The sequence below is a fragment of the Pollicipes pollicipes genome, unplaced genomic scaffold (assembly GCF_011947565.3).
Source record: "Pollicipes pollicipes isolate AB1234 unplaced genomic scaffold, Ppol_2.1 Scaffold_7261;HRSCAF=8764_pilon_pilon_pilon, whole genome shotgun sequence".
Taxonomy (NCBI): Eukaryota; Metazoa; Arthropoda; class Thecostraca; order Pollicipedomorpha; family Pollicipedidae; genus Pollicipes; species Pollicipes pollicipes.
The window spans coordinates 4976643-4995561 of NW_023597054.1; the positions used below are offsets into that span (position 1 = coordinate 4976643).

Consider the following 18919-nt stretch of genomic DNA (forward strand, 5'->3'; position numbering starts at 1 on the left):
TATATATATATATATATATATATATATATAACCGTATTACACCGACGTCGGCGAGTGTTTCCGGAACACGGCCTTGCGGGGTAGGGGCAACGACGGCCAGTCTAAAACGTGCCCTTCGCCGGCGCCGGATTTCTCCGGTTTACTTTAAGGAGTGTTCTTGGCGGTGCTTTATCGAACAAACGTTCCAATGGGACGGACGAATTGTTTGACACGCAGGGATTTCGGTGTCAGGCGCGTTGTTCTTTAAAACTTTTAAAGAGCAAATACGTGCAGACGGGTCAGAACAGCTAAAATGTGTCCACTAAGCAATCTAGCTCGAGGTCAAGCCGAAGAATACACCCCATATGCGGCCTCGCGCAACATGCACAGCAGCGACACCATGCACAGCAGTGACAGCATAGATCCCATCTGTCTAAGGTCTGAGACTTCACGGTCGTTACAACATGGGCCACAACTGACGTCCCCCTGCTGTCCAGGTGTGCCAACGTCTAACATGTAACTAAGCCTCTGCAAAACGGCTAATGCATCAAACAGCGGGTCATACGTAACACCGTTTTATTCCCTATGCAGAATCACCGCGGTAAAAGAACACGCCATCGTTCATGCCAGTTCACCGTTCACGTAAGGCCTGACAGGTGTTCAAAAGATAATCCCTGTGGCGACAAACAGGAGGGGGTCGTCAAAACCATTCACCATCTCAGCAGAGGTCGTCCGTCAGCTCCTGCGCCAGCCCCTCCACGTCGTCCGCCCAGGTGAGCAGTCGGTCGACCCCGTCCTCGTCCTCTTGCGAGACGGGCTCCTCCTTGACCGGGTGCTCAGCCTCTGCCGGCAGATCTTGTCCAGCAGCCGGCGGCCGCCACTTGTCCGTCTTTACCGGAGGGCCGCCGGCTGAGGGCGGCTCCTGCTTGGCGAGGCGTCGGGCCGCCGGCAGCAGCGCCGGCTGTATCGCCTCCAGTGGCGGACGCTCCGCTTTGACCGCGGCCGCCCCGGTCGATAGCGGCTCCTGCTTGGCGGGGCGTCGGGCCGCCGGCAGCAGCGCCGGCTGTATCGCCTCCAGCTGCGGACGCTCCGCTTTGGCCGCGGCCGCCCCGGTCGACAGCGGCTCCCGCTTGACAGTGCCCGGCGGCAGCACCAGCGCAGATTCCGCGCCCGCGTCGGCCGGCTCTGGCTTCGGCACGGCGCCAGAGCTGGCTGGCCCCGGTGGCTCCCAATCGGAGAGTTCCGAGTCGGAGTTCCGGCGGCTGCGGAGCTTTGCTAGCTTCACTGGGCTGTGATAGGATGCTATGTTAGTACACCGCACCGCATGCAACACTCAGCGACTACTCTTGCCTCTGCTGTTATTCATCAGTCTTCCAGTTGGATTAAAACAATGTAACTCAGTGCCGAATAGCAAGGTCTTCTAATGCTGGAGAAGTAAAGTGCCTTCCGCATCACCTCCTGAATCAGTGTGGATGTTTGCAAATACCTGCTTGATACCAACGTACATAACTTAGGACCAACATATGTAACATGTGGTGCAACGTCCGAAGCACGGACTGCACCGAGACTCGCTGACAAATGGCAAATTTGAGCTTTCGAGCCACCGGACAAAAGTCGGCACACGCTGCCGGCCTGGCGCCGCAGCCGCCTAGTGATGGAGTTATCTGACTTGGCTGACTTCTGTAGTCCCGTGACATTCCAACAGCAAGTATGACAAATTTGCTGGCAACAGCGCCTGGAGCATGCTGCCTGACCCTGATCAAACACGCCCACACGCACGCGCTGGAGGCGTCAGACTCAGGCCGTTCCCAGCCCAGGGGCGGCTCACTCATTCCAGTAGTGGAGCTGAATGCGCCAGTTTTTGATGGCCGAGTCCCAGCGGCGCCGGCTGGTCTGACGCGTTTTGTCCGGCGTTCTCGGATGGTACGGTCGGCGCTGGTGCCTGCCGGCGCACGCGGGGACACCGACCGTCATCACAGGGTACGGCGTGGAGGCAGCAGCCGTCACCACACGGTAGCCGCATCACGTGGAGGCAGCAGCCGTCACCACACGGTAGCCGCATCACGTGGAGGCAGCAGCCGTCACCACACGGTAGCCGCATCACGTGGAGGCAGCAGCCGTCACCACACGGTAGCCGCATCACGTGGAGGCAGCGGCCGTCACCACACGGTAGCCGCATCACGTGGAGGCAGCAGCCGTCACCACACGGTAGCCGCATCATGTGGAGGCAGCAGCCGTCACCACACGGTAGCCGCATCACGTGAGGCAGCAGCCGTCACCACACGGTAGCCGCATCGTACAGTGATGGAAGCGGCGACGCACTCATACCATGAAGTTTCGCAGCGTGAGCGACTCGGAGACATAAATGCACTGGTTGGGTCGGCTGACTGCGTTTCTCTGTGGCGGATGTTTTACGTGCGCCGCCACCAGCACCCCCCAGGTGCGTCGCTATCGGCAACAACGCGACAAAGTAGCCGGCCGTCCTAGTCAGCATTAGCTGGAACCACTCACCTGGGCACCGTCTGGATGTACTCCTGGTAGCACAAAGTGTTCATGCCATAGTCGACTTGCTTCTGTCGTCGCGCCAGGATGACCGGGTCCGTCTCTCGCACGAACGGCGCGCCAGTGGATGACGAGCTGGAGCAAGCCGCGCCCCAACGTTAATTTCTGCTCTCACGGAGCCACGGGCGAATCCCCACGATATACATGTACTGGAAGTGATCCCCATTATCGCCAGCGTCACGTTTTTCGCTGAGCCTCCGTACGACCACTTTTCACGTGAAGTGTCCCGACAGTATATCACGGTATGTGAGCTAGTTGTGAAACGTGGCGACATGGCCACACATCGAACAGTCAACCTGCCGTGGCCACTGGTTGTGCACCAGAATCACAGGAGAATTAGGCCCCCAACGCCTCTCTCGACTCACCTATCAAGACGCCGGGACCTCTCCGAAGCCCCGTCCTCGGGCCACCACCGGGGCCATGACGAGGCTGAGTGGTCTCGGGAACGCTGCCGCCGGCTGCTGTGATGCCCTGACCTGACCGCTGTCTCCACGCCATCCTCCCTGCCGAGCGCCCGTTTGTTATCATTTTTCCGTGCTGTCCGGTGCGTCCTGCTCTCTGACTAACCTTTAGCGCGGCCCCTGCCGCAGGGCATACCTGTCATGTGTAAATAGCGATCGCCTACAGATACTCGAGCTCACCCCGCCACGGTTGGGTGGATCGGAAGGCAGTCACTCTAACCGATTGATCCATTGGGACGGACCGTTACACTGGAGCTGACATGAAACCTCAATTAGATGACCAGCTACCTAGTACTCATGGCGTCGCATAGGCAATGACTCGTAATTGTACCAGGTGTGGAAAGACACATGTAAATTGCCTCAAACTGTGTGAACTATGATACACAGTCGCTTACCCTGCACAACCTTCAGCGAAACTCACAGAGATGGTGAGCAGCCAGACTGCCAAAACTTCGACAGTTCAATCTACACGGCTCAAGAACGGTGTTTGCTTTTAGCGTGTGGGCTGAAGGCAAACATTCAAGCGAACAAGGGGCTCGGCCTCATGGGCTCAGAAAGGGCACTCACTTGTCAGCATGCGCTGACCTGGAGCGTGACTGACGGGCGCGGCCACACTCCTGCCGACAGGTGTCCTGCTGGCGGCGGCTGTTCAGACGCTCACGCAGGTCCCGGCACTGCTGCTGATCCGGCTCCCACCTGAGGCAGCAGTGCTCTACATTAAGTTTGCAAATCTTGCAATCAAGAAGTGTATGCAGTGGAGCATCTGAGCATTAAAATTGCCATAAGAATGTGCAAAGCAAGGGTGAAGAGACATGACCAATATGCTTCATGCTCAATAAACAACAATTTTAGAGAGAATGGTCAACATGGCTTTCTCAAGTGCTATATGTTTGTGCCAAAATCAAACCAGAAATTGTACACAAGTGCCAGAACCCACACTCTATGAGACTATGACCAGGAATAGAAGCTTATCTGTGACCAACTACACTTTCTGAGGGGTGCCCAACCATTTTAAGACCATGAGGCCACCACTAAGATGCTGTTTGTTAGTTTACATATTGGGGTACAGGATAGAACATGGTCAGATGTGGTCATGTGGTCTTTGCAGATGGTATTCACAGGAATCAAAGTTTAGTAAAATAATGCTACATCTAACAGCCATGGAATGATGTTACAAATGCTGAGTCACGACAAGAGCCTGTTATCACAGACTGCTCATAACAGCTGTCCAACTGGTGGCTGGTGACTGAAACTAAACCAACTGGTTCCTAACTGGCAAGGCAAATAACTCCTGATGCACTGGGCAAGCCAGTGAAGAAGCAGTTACTGAACTGACCACCAAGTAGTTGGTATGCATAAAGAAAACATTACAACTCTCAATGGGCTGCATCTAGTACATGTTGCATGCACCAAACTGTGAACAAACTATGCCCCTGAGGACCAATATCATACACAAATGTGTTTCCTTATCTAACATTTCTTTTGTTACTTCTTGCCACTTAGCACTCCATCTTATTTCAACACAGATCTAGACAACTTCATTTAAACCTGCTTGTCACATTACTGGTCCGAAATTGTGATGGGGGCCAATGAAACAATCAGTGCAGCAGGCATGGGAAGCAGGATCTGGCTTCGGCTTCATGAAGTTTTCCCAATCCCAATCACCAAGTGAAACCACTTTCCCAATCCCTGTCCAAAATCAAGTGAAACCGTGTGGATGGTGTAGGTCTGCTTTCCAACCTAACGTTAGAAAAAATTATTGCACACCATTTGTCATATTTAAAGCAGAACATATCATAAAAATCTCAAAACAGGTAGAATCATGCTCCTACCTTCGAATTTTGATAACTTCGGTGGCGAGCTCCCGAGCGCCGCACGCACCGCACCGCCTGGACTCCCCACCGTCGTTTATGCGCTGCCATTGCGTAATTACACTATTTCTGCTTACCAAGAACTATGAAAAATGTACGGGACAAAGATAACAATAATGCAATGAAAATCGTTTCCTGTCACGTTTAGGTACGTTTATGAAACACACAGGCCAGAACAGTCCAGAACATAGCCTAACCTAACCTAACCTTACCAAACCTAACCTAACCTAACCTAACCTAACCTAACCTAACCTAACCTAACCTAACCTAACCTAACCTAACCTAACCTAACCTAACCTAACCTAACCTAACCTAACCTAACCAAACCTAACCTAACCTAACCTAACTGAGAATAGACCAGAACCTAAGCTAAGCTAAAACCTAACTAACCTAACCTAACCTAACCTAACCTAACCTAGCCTAGCCTAGCCTAGCCTAGCCTAGCCTAGCCTAGCCTAGCCTAGCCTAGCCTAGCCTAGCCTAGCCTAGCCTAGCCTAGCCTAGCCTAGCCCAGCCCAGCCTAGCCCAGCCCAGCCTAGCCTAGCCTAGCCTAGCCTAGCCTAGCCTAGCCTAGCCTAGCCTAGCCTAGCCTAGCCTAGCCTAGCCTAGCCTAGCCTAGCCTAGCCTAGCCTAGCCTAGCCTAGCCTAGCCTAACCTAACCTCCCCACCCTAGCCATATATAGGTACAGTATAGTGAGCTTTTATTTAGCTGCCATGTTCTCATTTTGCTTTACATTACCCACCCAATCCCCCCTGCAACCCATTGTCCCGTTGGTGTCCAGGATCAAATTTCATGGATTCTTGTTTCCTTGGCCCCCCAGACACTTTTGTGGTTCTTGATGCTGCTTGATGCCCAGTAATGTGATCATGCGCAGTAATGGCACCGGTGTCGCGGCTGCTGTGTTTACGGCGGTCAGATGTTCTGTATCGTAATTAGTTAAGTTCCATGGTAAGAGTATAGATGACCTGTTTTACAATTATGATATGTTCTGCATTAAAAACAATGACTGATGTACAATGCTCTTTTGTAACATGAGGTAGGAAAGTACACCCTGACTGTGTGGATATTTCTTGATCATGTATCATTTAAGTACATGCAAAGATAGATTTGATTCTATAAATTCTAAAATATGTTGCACACCAGATTCTTGGGATTTGACCTGATTCCATTTTAAATTATGATTCAGTATTGACTTCATGTCTCCTCTGAAGGGTGACTTTACCAGGTTTAATGTGAGCAAACCTCAGTCAGTGGCTTTAGATTCAGTTTCATCTTCCTATGCTACAGACACTGCAAGAGCTGGCTGGTTTAGTCACTAGCCATGTATTATAGACAAGCAGCTAAAGATTGGTTGGTGTATATATGAGGCACAAATACCTTGTGAATTGTATGATCAGGCCCTTCCCATTACATTTAATCAAAAGAAATACGAACCAAGCTTGATCCAGCAAATCTTTACAACTCAGATACAAAAGATCCCATGCTCAGCCTCAGACTAAGAAAACTTACACCCAGGCTGGCCTTAATAACTTGGCTGAGGCTATTTCACCTGGTGTTTAATTGTATGTGAGAAAAACCTCACATGATCAGATTCATAGCCATAGCATGCATACAACACTATAGCCCCTTTCACCATGGTTTGTAGAAGATAAGCTTGTCATGAAGGGCTTTTTTATCTTACAGCCCATATCTGTGAACATCTTCACAGCAGCAGGCAGAAGGCCAGGCACCGATAGCACAATTTTGTGAAACCAAAACTTACATACTGTTGTTTTGACTGTCACATTGTCATTAACCACGTGCCAACAAAATCTGCTTCACCCCATGACACGACACCTTAGCCTATACTGACCACGACGTCTACTTTACATTAGCCAGGAATAACCGTGACCGGCGCTCCCCTTGGTGCGGCCATACGATCCAAACCAATCTGGGATGTAAATGGCTCAGCTTTCTTACCTGTACGGCCGACGAAGGGAAGAGCTACGCTGGCTGCAGGGTTTCGTGTACTGCTCGTGCTGGAGAATATTATGAGGCATCAGCTGACCTTGTGACATCACTGAAAATGGTTTTGCCGTGATCGGGATGGGGTTCTTTGGGCCGACTGAGAGCCATAAGGCTTTCACTAGTGATATGATGTCACTGGTATTCGCCTGGGTGCGTGACGTCACTGGTCGTGCATTCTTAGGACCCTTTTGCTTCGACTGAATGCCGTAAGACATCAGCTGACGATATGTCGTCACTGGTATTCGATTAAACATCAGGCGCAACCGGCCTCGTTCCATCCTTACTTTTCGTACCCGTCTGCTACAAGCATTTGCGTGCCCAATAAAGGTTTGTCCGAATCACCTGAATGCCTGACACCACTAGCCATCACTTGATACTAGTGTACATAGGCCTCACGGCCACGGTGTGTCATGTTCCGTGAAGTATCACCGGATAGCCTGATGTCACTGGTATTCGAATAAATATTGGGCGCAAGCAGTCCGTGTTTCATTTTTACCTTTGTACCTGTCTGCTGAAAGAATTGTCGTGCTGAATGAAAGCTGCCGAACCACCGGAGTGTGTGACGTTACTGGTCACGAGTTTCACCGGTGTTTTTGGACCGACTGGAGGCCGCAAGGTATCAGCTAACGACGTCACTGCTATACGACTGATTGTGGGACGTCAATGGTCGTGGGTTTTTACCGGCCCTTTTAGACCGACGGAATGCCGTAAGGCATCAGCTAGCGACACGACATCACTGGTATTCGGCTGAACATCAGACAACGTGCCAATACCTTTCGTACCTGTCTACTGCAAGTATTGGCGGATTTTTGGGGGCCAACTGAAGACCACAAAGCATCAGCTAACGATGTGACGTCACTGGCATTCGACTGTGTGTGATGTCACCGGTCATAAGATTCTACGGCCTCTTTTTGGCCGACGAAAGGTCATACGGCATTAACTGACGATATGATGCCACTGGTATTGGAATAAACTTCAGGCGCGACAGGCGATGTTCCGCCTTTATCTTTGGTACCTATCCACTGCAAGTATTGGCGTGCGAGGGAAGGCTCTGCCGAATTACCTGAGTGCGTAACGTCACTGACCATTAATTTGTATGCTTTTTTTAACCCACTACAGGCGACAAGACATCAGCTGATGATACGATGTCACTGGCTTTCGACTACACATCAAGTACAACAGGCCATGTTCTATCTTTACCTTTCGCACCTGTTTACCGCAAGCATTCGTGTGCTACATCAAGGCGATGCTGAATCATCTAAGTGTGTGACGTCACTGCTCATGAGTTCATACAGGTTCACTGGGGCAGCCCAAAGCCACAAAGCATCATATCCCGTGGAGTATCACGGGAAGATATCACGTCACTGGTATTCGGCCTAACATCAAGCGCAACAGGCCATGTTCCATCTTTACCTTTCGTACCTGTCATTTACAAGCACTGACATGCTGAATGAAGGCTCTGTCGAGTCTCCTGAACGTGTAACGTCACTGGTAAAGAGCTTTTTACGTGATCTTTTGTATTCCCTGTACGGCATAATGCATCAGCTGACGATATGACGTCACTGGTGTTCGACTTAACATCAGGCGCAACAGGCCATGTTCCACCTTGGCCTTTCGTACCTGTAAAACTATTGGCGAGCTGAATGATGGCTCTGCCAAGTCACCTGAATGTGCGACGTCATCTGCTTTCACAGGTTATTTTTTGCTGAATAAAGGCCCTAGAGTATCAGCTAACGATATGCCATCACTGGTAATCCACTGAGTGGGTGACGTCACTGGCCATGGGTTTTTACGGGCCTTTTTGGACCGACTTACGCCATAAGGTATCAGATAACAATATGACGTCATTGGTATTCCACTAAACATCATATGCAATAAGCCATGTTTGGTCTTTACCTTTCGCACCTATCTACTGCAAGTATTTGCGCGCCACATAAAGGCTCTGCCGAATTACCGGAGCGTGTGGTGTAACTGGTTATGAGTTTACACGGGTTTATTCGGGTTGACTGAAGGCCATCAAGCATCATCTGACGGTATGACGTCACTGGTATTCGACTTAACTCCAGGCCCGACAGGCCATATTCCATCTTTACCTTTCGTACCTGTCTATTGTAAGCATCGGCGTACTGAAGGAAGGCTCTGTGAAATCTCCAAGTGTGTGGCGTCACTGGCCATAGTTTTTTACTGGCTGTTTTGAATCCCCTATAAGATATAATACATCAGCTGGCGATATGACGACACTGGTATTCGACTTAACCTCAGGCGCAACAGGCCATGTTCCATCTTTACCTTTCGTACCTGGCTACATTTTGCAAGCATTCGCGTGCTATATGAAGGCTCTGCCGATTCACCCGAGTATGTGACGTCCATGATTATGAGTTAGTAGGTCACTTGGCCACCCAAGGCTACAAAGCATCATATCCCGGAAGCATCACCGGATGCTATGACGTCACCGGAAGATATGACGTCATGACGTCACGATCAGTGCAACAAATTTCTCTGCGCCTAAGTCTCCAAGAACGGGAGAGAGGAAACAACCACCAAACCTGTTCACAATCCCATCCTCCGAACCTATGACACCGGCCAATACGAAACATTTATAATTTGATGTCGCTTGGTCGATAGCTTGCCCTTTTCAGGCCATGGTGACCCTGGGATAGGTCAGGGGTCACCAAAAATTTCAAAAAGTGGAAAACTTGACCTAAAACATCCCTATCTCCAAGCGTATGGAACATATCAGTACAACACTTTCACTCATGGATGCACCATCACTGGAATCCTCTCCTTTCCTCAACATGGTGACAATTTGTCAGGTCAAGTGTCATCAAAAAAACGCCCGATATCTTCAAGATTGTCGGTAGACGTCCTCATGTTCTAAGTGTATGCGACTGATCGGCACGAGGCCTGTACCAATCAATGCGCCATGGTCGATAGCCATTCTGTCCAGAAGTAATATCCTTGCGTCAGGTCAGAGGTCACCGTAAGTGCCCCAACTTACAAGAAGTTTAATTGCAGGTAAGTTGAAAGAGAGTGACACAGCAACGCCGCCACCGCGAAATTCAAAAAGCTTCTTGATGTCGCAAAATGCCAGTGCAAGCCTCAGTGCAGCATTCCATGCCCAGTTGCCTGTTCATTGTATCAGGAGGAGGTTGCCATGAAGGACCAGTGCATGCACCAGAAGCTTACCCTGGGGTCATATGACCGGGATGCAATTGTGACTAGGGAGGCTCGCGAGATGCGGAGGGTCGCCGAACAACTTCAGGGCGTCGTGGTTCGGCCGCCAGTGAGGCGGTGTCTGCTGCTGAACCTGAGTCGCCTTCCCCACCGCTTGCTGAGCCCGCGCCGCCTGCTGAGCCAGTGATGGCTGCTAGTGCTAACCCCGAGCCCGCTCCGGGACCAAGTGGTCTAAGCGCTGGCGAGTCAGTTGAGAGCAATAAATCATATATTCATTCACTGTTCTGTGCATGGTGCAAAAGGGCGGCAGACGCCGATTGTTTGTTTCCGTTGAGACCACGGCCACTGTAGATTATAACGTTTATGATCTGACTAACACCGCTCTGGCGGTTGACAGCTATGGTGGCTCGAAACGGGTCGCTGCTGCTATCATCGTCTTTCAACAAGACAGCAGAGATTGACTGGCTACTTGAAATCAAATATTGTAGATCCTAAGAAGATTCGCTGCACAAGAGACAGAGGGGAAAAAGAGGCGGCTCGTCAAAATGCTGGAGCAATCCGCGAATCGGGTTTGACCATCCTCTGCTCCGACGGCCACGAAGGCAGGAGCTACATGGGGCACACGGAGCCAGACGAATGCCGTCGAAAAATACGTGGCTGTCATCGCTGAGCCAGGCAGCCGATGCGTGACTCATTTTACGTCCGAGTTCGGCCGCACCCTGCACTTGTTCAGCGAGCTGCACTCCGTGAGCCCACAGTGCGACGGTCACATCAATGTGGTCGGCTGTGATGGCATGGCTGTCAACACCGAAACGATAGGCGACGTGTTCCGGCTGTTTGAGCTGGCCACTAAGTCACCCGTACACTGGTTCATATGCCAGCTGCGTGGCAGCGAGCTGAACGTCCTCCATCTGCCGCTGAGCTTGGATGGCACGACCACGGGATTGAATTGTTTTCTGGACCCATCGGCAAGCCCTGTGCCGGAGAGGTCTGGGAGAGGGACGTTGTGGCATTCAAGCCGAGATTGGGGCGCGTGCCAAACTTGCCGGTCGACCTGATTCAGCAGCTGAGCATCAAGCGGCAACTGCTGTGCCTTCTGGCCTCCGGCGCTCAAAACGGCTTTGCCCGAAACGTGGCAGCCCAGCGGCGAATCGTACCATCGAACCCTGTCAGGTAAACATAAAAACGCACTGTCTTCGAGTTTATAGCAGTGAGTGTTTATAGTCTATCAAGTAGCACTGTTGAGCATTTACTTATTATGATACCATGTGCCGTAGAATGTCGCATCATTTGCTGGTTGGTTTATGCTACCTAACATATTTGTTGATATGTATTCCGTCACATTTGAGGACTCTGGATATGGGCATAGTTACATAAACTAAAAAGGTGCAATAATTTTTGCATGATCTAATGCTCAGTTCGTACCGAAATGTAAAATATTCGATTTGTTTTCAGATAGTGGACACTGGCCTCTGGTCTGCTCCTAGTTCACATCTCTATCGAGACTTCCAGCAGCGGTCTCAAGAACCTCGTCCAGTGCGTGGTCGGCGATTATTTGTTGGTATGGCCCGCCATCCGTCAAAAACAGCGGGTGCGACTTTGGCTTACGCAACCTGTTCCGGAGCATCGCGCTGCTCTGCGACCTGACGCAGCACACGTAGGCCACGGTGCGGCCAGTCCTTCAGCGTAACGTGTACTGGGTCCGTCCGGAACAGCGCTGCAATGCCGGGCGTTGGTTTACGGCGATATTTCGATCGACTCGCGCCTCACGAATTTATGTTTTTTGGAAGAACCTTTGCTATGCCGTGTATTTGTGGGCTCCAGCGCCAAAGAATTTCTTTGTCTCACTTGGTTTTGTTACTGATGACACACCCCATTCTACATGTCACTCAGCGCGTCGTCATCGCGGTTCTACCTGAGCCGCAAAACAGACCCACAGTTTAACACTAAGCATTCGTGTAACGGGCGACGAGGGCTATTTTGGTCTTTTCAGTGCACGTTCTCCTTCATTTCAACTCCCTTCACATCCGCTCACGACAAGCGCATCGGTCGGGCGATGCCGTATTTTAAATCATCTGACAGAATAAGTAGGCTCGCACGACCTCCCCGCCGTAGCACTCAGCGGCAAGTGCCCGTCCCGCGGCTCACAATTCCCCGGCCGGCTACGGAACATGCGACTGGCTGCGTGACTAAGAAGTGCGGGCCGAGGGGTGACCGCCAGCAAACGCAGATTTCAAGCGTCGTGCAGTGCGTGACAGATAGATAGCCGAAGTGAATTCACTTCGCTGTTCGTTTCGATACGGGCACGTTGCCGAAATATCAATGCACATCTATCTCTATTCTCGTCGTTTTTCTCCGAGGAATAAGCCTATTGCCACTGTCTTGTCTATGTAAACAATGGCCTTCGCAAATGCACTTAACAACTGAAATACACTCTTCGACACGTTCTTGTTGGTACATTATGATCCATCATCGGACCTTGTACAACACTGAGAGCTAATCAACGGCCGATATATTTGAAAATCGTGCTCGCGAACGCCTGATATGAACGACTCTACCATTATATATTTGTTGGCCTGAATCATCGCACAGCTTATGGAGTGGCAGGGTTCGAAGGACTTTATTATAACGTCACGAATGCCAGGGTAATCTGGAAATACTATGCCCGAAAAAAGCTCCTTATATTTGCGGACATGCAGTTCAGAAACTAGAGGGGTATAGGCCTTGAAATGGGCGGGCTGTTAGCTACACATAGTTATTTTTAAGTGGCTATTTCAGTTCAAGACCCAAAAGAAATATGGAGCCCTCTCTAACATATGCTTCAGAGAGTAAACATGAGCGCGTTTCGCGGTCAGCCGTGATGTCGCGTTGAGAATGTCGATCGCCGAATCACGTCGGGCACGGTATATCAGTGCCGATGTTCACCCAAACCCAAAAGTACTCCGCATGTACTTTTGAGCGAACTGGGTTTGTAGAATGTGCCTCACTGTACGGTGACTTAGATGACGGAACGTAAAAAGAAAAAAAGCTGCCACGATGGTCACTGTGGCAAAAATCACATTTACACGCTCAGTTTTAACTACTTTCCACACAAATCGAACCATATGAGTACCGATTTTGACGGGCCAGCTTTTCATCTAAAACTGAGGCACCGAACAGCCTCTACAAGTGGCCAGACAACTTCGGTGGCGTCCTTGCAAAGGACCAAGAGTGGGACAAAATTCCCCTTTTTTTTCTTAAACTTCATAGACAGTTTAAGTCGACGTCATTTTTGTCATTTCCGTATTAGATATCTGACGACCAGAAAAGCTCCCCTGCGAGGCACCTCAAATTCGTGGCGAAAGCAGGATCTTGAGCACACACGATGCACTCATTTTTCATACCAAGCAGCGTTGCGATGTACATTGCAGCTTTCCCACCCAGCCCCACGTTGTAATGTTTGAGTAACATTACTCTGGGTATAACCTGAATCAGCTGCAAATGTGTGATACACGAAATTGGTCTAGAAAACGCATGCTTGATGCAGCGTTGGGACGCACACAGGTCAACCGGCACAAGTCCTCATCGCGGCGGTGGGTGCGGTCGAGGGACCTCTGCTTCACGGGAAGAGGAGGTTTCGGAACAACGGAGCTGGGCTGCCGAGGATCCGGCGGGTGTGGTACGATGGAGGTGGGCTGAACACCCACCTAGGGTGTTTAATGGGGGAGCACGGCTGACGGTGAGCGGGTGGGTCTCGTATGGGGAAGCTGGGTTGTCGAAGGCCGGGTGGGTGTTTGTGGCGGAAGATGGGTTGGCAAAAAGCAGATGGGTGATCCTACAGGGAGCTCGGCTGACGGGGAAGCCAATGGGCGTTATGACGGAGTTGGGCTGTCGGGAACGGATGGACGTCTCTGGAGGGGGCTGGGCTGGCGAGGAAACGTATTACATGGATAACAGCGATTGCTGGCCGGGGCTGGTGAAAGATAGCTCTGTGTGGGCTGGTCTTCTTTCCCGAAAACCTCTGCTTCTTGCAGCTCAAACAGTGAGGACCACCAACCGCTATCAGGAAACTAGGGCAAGTGCAGAAAAGCCTATTAAATCACCCATGCCAAGGCCTTGCCAACAAATGTATAGAAAACTATTTGCTGTCTACATATACCAACATGCACATATTCTATTAATTTATCTATCCATCGACCTCATCTCTCTCTCTCTCTCTCTCCCATCCATCTATCTCTCTCTCTCTCTCTCCTCCTTCTCTCTCTTCTCTCTCTCTCTCTCTCTCTCTCTCTCTCTCTCTCTCTCTCTCTCTCTCTCTCTCTCTCTCTCTTTCTCTCCCTCTATAAACTGCTGGCACGCACGTCCTAAAAGAGATATCTCATAAAGAGTCCGCGTTTGATAACGATTGAACAAAATAAAGAGTCCGAGTTTGACGTCGAAGAATGACCTTGAGAGGTCAGGACTTTTTAACGTAATTTGTAACGTAACGTGTTTTTGCGGGGAGTATACTGACATTCGGAAGTTTAAAATCCGGCGGTAATTTTTGACTGATATACAGTTCCCCATCCTTTGAGTCCGCGGTTGGCCTCGAAGGAAGACCTTGAGCAGTCAGGACTTTTTGACGGACGCTAGTTTTTTTCTGTGGTGAGTATTCTGATGTCTGTCAGCTGAAAATCGGGGTGCCGGTAATGTAGTGGTTAATGCATCCGTGTTAACCAATGCGCGTCTGGGAGACCAGAGGTACGGAGTTCGATTCCCCACGGTGCCTGCCTTTCCGGTCAGGGTAAGATGCAGGCGACGCCACAAAGCCTCAGCAGCTGAATGCGTCGTAAAGCCCCAATGACATGACACACACAAGTTGGAAGTCGGGCAGTAATTTTTGAGTGATACTGTGTTCCCTGTCCCTTGAGCCCGTTTGACCTTCAAGAATGACCTTGAAAGGTCAAGAATTTTTAAAAAACACTAGTTCTTTCTGTGGTGAGTACTCTGATGTTTGTAAGTTGAAAACCGCTTGGTAATTTTCGGGTGATACGGAGTTCCTCGTCCTTTGAGCCCGCGTTTGACCTTGAAGGGTGACATTGAGAGTTCATGAATTTCTGACGGACGCTAGTTCTTTATGTGTTGAATATTCTGACATTGGCAAGTTTCAAATCGGCCGGTAATTTTTGGATGATATCGAGTTAGTTCCCCATCCTTTAAACCGTGTTTGACGTTGAAGGGTGACCTTGAGATGTCAGAGCTTTTTGACGGACGCTCTGCGCTTGCGCTTGTGAATATTTTGATGCTTATAGTTTTCGAATTGACCGGCAATATTTGGGTGATATTTCTGTTCGGATTTTGAAGTCAAGAGGGTGAAGAAACCAGGCCTTAAATGATGACAGGGAAAAACACCGTCGTCTTTCATTCTTCACTTGTTCAGTGGACTCTTTCTGAGTGACAACACTCAGGGGCTTCAGCAGATTTTTTGGTGTGTTGTACATAGACACTGTAAACGTAGATGATAGCTAACGTAGATTGTAGATCGAAATGGAGTAGTGTATTTGCTTTGACATGCCCAATCCCTGTGCGTCTGGGAATCTACAATCGTTTCCAGAACTCAGTTGCAAAAGAAATGCATCACATGCTTTTGACCATGTGCGCTCGCAAGCTTTAAACAGCAACCCTGATGTCCGGCGTTGCAGTCTCAGTAGGCCGCGCGGCGACGGTTCTGTGGTTAATACTAGGCGGAGACTAGCGGGCAAAGAAAAAAAAAAACGATGCCGACAAAGACGGCATCGTTTCCCAAAAGGCACGTTTTAACGCTTGAGTATGTCAATTTATGCGTCTAGAAAGTAACCCGCGAACACGTTTCACCTCAACAGTTTTTAGACTCATAATATGAATCATTAGCATTCGCATCACATTAGACGGGTTCTGCAATCAGGTCATGGGACTAGACGAGTTATGGTAGAATCTCTGTATTAAGGTTGCTGCCGCTGCTAAGCCGCTCAGAGAACATCTCAAAGTTATGCAGTTGAAATATATGCCTAAACCTATACGTTGAAACGTGCGTATTGATTTAGAAGAAAAACTTTTGGAAGCGTTATCTCACGACTGCTGTTCTCGCGCACCAGGTACCCGCCACCCGGCGTCAGCTGCAGCGTCTGACGCCGCCAGGTTGGATGGAATCTGCAACTCCGGCCATTGATGTTCTTCTTTCTAAGATAACGAGCACGCAGGCAAAACAAAGTTTAAGTACCCTGTTTCACATGTTGACTCGGATAAGAATTAGTGTCCTCAGTTGTGCCGGCCTTTTTTCATTTCAAGCCTCATCTCGATCTGCTCCATCAAAAACATAAGAAACCCATACCTTTTCGGGGTAAGGGGCCAGTTGGTAGAGCGCTGGGGGTGCATTATATTGCCCGGTCAGAGGTCAGCGTGGACTTCATTCCGTTTCAGTGCGGAGTGCCTGACGGCTGTCTTGCTGGCGACTCGGGGCAGGGTTTCCAGGGTCTCGGGGCAGGGTTTCCAGATCGATACGGAAGCCCTTGGAGTGATCAGTCATATATCTGTCTCCTGCCTGACGCCCGAGCCCCCGAACCGAGCATTTGGCCCCTGACAGACGCAGGAGCTCCCCCCCCCCCCCACCCCCCATTGACGTGCAAAGATCCCTCACTGAGACTCCAATTCGGCAAAACGGTCCCCTGGGTGAAACGGGATGAAAAGGTCTTCGTTCTGAACTGGGGTTCCTCACTGTCACTGGGCCTTTTATTGCCTTCTTTTGGTCTCTCGTCGTAATCTCTCACATCCACTTTCGTTGTCAGAGGGTCTGTGGTGGTGGTGAGTTTGTTTTAGGGCGCGCCGGGATCAACCAACACAATAGGCCCTTAAGCATTCGGGGTCTCGTCCCCGACCACTGTTCAGCAAATGTTACCCTGGCCGACTCAAGACCCATTACTTACAAGGAGCGCTCCGTCTGCACTGTGGGGACGTGACCGACACAGCAGTACGCATTGTTTCAGGGGTCCCGACCAATACAAATCGCGGGTCCCGACCTTGTCTCTGCCTAGGGAATGGGTCCCCGGGTTCCAGCCGACACGGAGCCAATTGTTCGAAGTTGGTGCTCTAGCTGATGTAGAGACCCGCCCATTGTTCCAGGCCATTTCACACCGGTGCAAGAGGCCCTGACTGCTATTGTTCGAAGTTGGTGCTCTAGCTGATGTAGAGACCCGCCCATTGTTCCAGGCCATTTCACACCGGTGCAAGAGGCCCTGACTGCTATTGTTCGAAGTTGGTGCTCTAACTGATGTAGAGACCCGCCCATTGTTCCAGGCCATTTCACATCGGTGCAAGAGGCCCTGACTGCTATTGTTCGAAGTTGGTGCTCTAACTGATGTAGAGACCCGCCCATTGTTCCAGGCCATTTCACATCGGTGCAAGAGGCCCTGACTGTTACTGGGGGACCAGCCCTGTGGTTCGGGGTCCGTAATGTGACTTACTGACAGCTCTTCGTGCCCTCCAATTGACACTTAATCGTCGGTGTCGAGGGGCATTGCAGGACCCTCCGTGAGACCGCACGAACAGTATTCCGGACCGATTTGGGGCCCCTTGCCAATACCGGACCCTTGTCAGACGCTGCAATCCACATACCGAAAGAGAGGGCCCTCATTGATTCAGGGACCCGGCCGATGTAAATCGTGGGCACAACCTTATGGTTACGTGGAAAATGAGCCCGTGCCCCAGATGAGGCGCTACAATAATCTGGTGGTGAATCTGCCTCCACCACGGGGACGTTATTTCGCAAAATATGTCTGGGGGACTGAGAGGGGAAAACCTAACCAACATACACCAAACAGGCTTCTCCCCAAATTCACTCAACGTCATGAAGTTGGAGATACCCCCCCCCCCCCCCCCTCCAACCGAACAGGAAACTACATCACAGCTCTAATACGTTTCGTCGTTGTTTCTTGGCGGAAAATGTTGACGTTGGGCATCATTATTATTTTGCTTGGCGTCGACCTTTGGAGCCAGGTTCCGGTAGTCAACAGAAGATCGATGCTATGCTGATGGGCACCTAGCCCAATATCAAAAACACCGGCAGGTTCTGCATCGCCATCTCCGACACAAACATTCATCCATTATCTTCAGTGAAGGTACTGAGTGTACTCCTCGGCCACCATCTAACCTAGGAACCCCACACCTCCTCTCTCGTTCGGCGCTGTATTGCAATCCTCGTATCCCTGTTCAAAATCCGACACCGCTTCACTCCTGAGGTTTTGAAGCGCCTTCTTCAAATCCACGTCTTCCCCACATCCTCTACTGCCTGTCCATCTGGGGTGAAGACAGGGTGTAAGGCGTGATGCACTTCGCAGCCAGGCTGGTGAGTGGTGTCCGCCGCAGCGATCACATTCCACCCGTTCTGGACGCGCTCGGCTGGCAGAGCGTCGCGGATTCTGTGCACCACCGGGACTGCCTGAATGTGTACAGTCCCTGCATCTCCCCGTGCACTGCGAGCTCCACCTGTAACGTAACGCTCCGAGTCTTCCCAATGGCAAACTCAGGCTGTTTCTGGCGGTGTCTACCCGCTACACGTGCCATGCCTCCGACGGAGCGCCACCCAGCGCCACTCCGTATCGCGCCGCCGCCGCGTGGAACCGGCTGCCCGCGGCGGCCGTCCGCCCCCCCCCCCCCCCCCCTCCACACGCCAGGCTGTCTTCACTGTCTCAGATCGCTGACTCATTGACTGAAACTGTGTATCTATGCGTATGTGTGTCTCCCTGTACGGTGTGTAGGTTTTCTCTGTACGACTAGGCGCAAATCAAACCACCACGTGGTGCGCCTTAAATAAAATGACTATAGCTGTTATGTGGCTTCAGGACTGAAACTGATATACGTCTTAGGGCTTT

General features: G+C 50.7%; 1 protein-coding gene across 1 annotated transcript; it reads right to left on the reverse strand.

Annotated features, from left to right (window-relative positions):
- Nucleotides 1-538: 538 nt before the first annotated feature.
- Nucleotides 539-6822, reverse strand: LOC119112908 (uncharacterized). The gene is made up of 6 exons (XM_037237214.1): nt 6637-6822; nt 3570-3698; nt 2907-3044; nt 2491-2616; nt 1808-1921; nt 539-1268 (listed from the first exon to the last, which is right to left on the reverse strand). Coding segments are annotated over exons 1-6 (1080 nt in total). The 5' UTR covers nt 6639-6822; the 3' UTR covers nt 539-697.
- Between the last annotated feature and the right edge of the window lie 12097 nt (nt 6823-18919).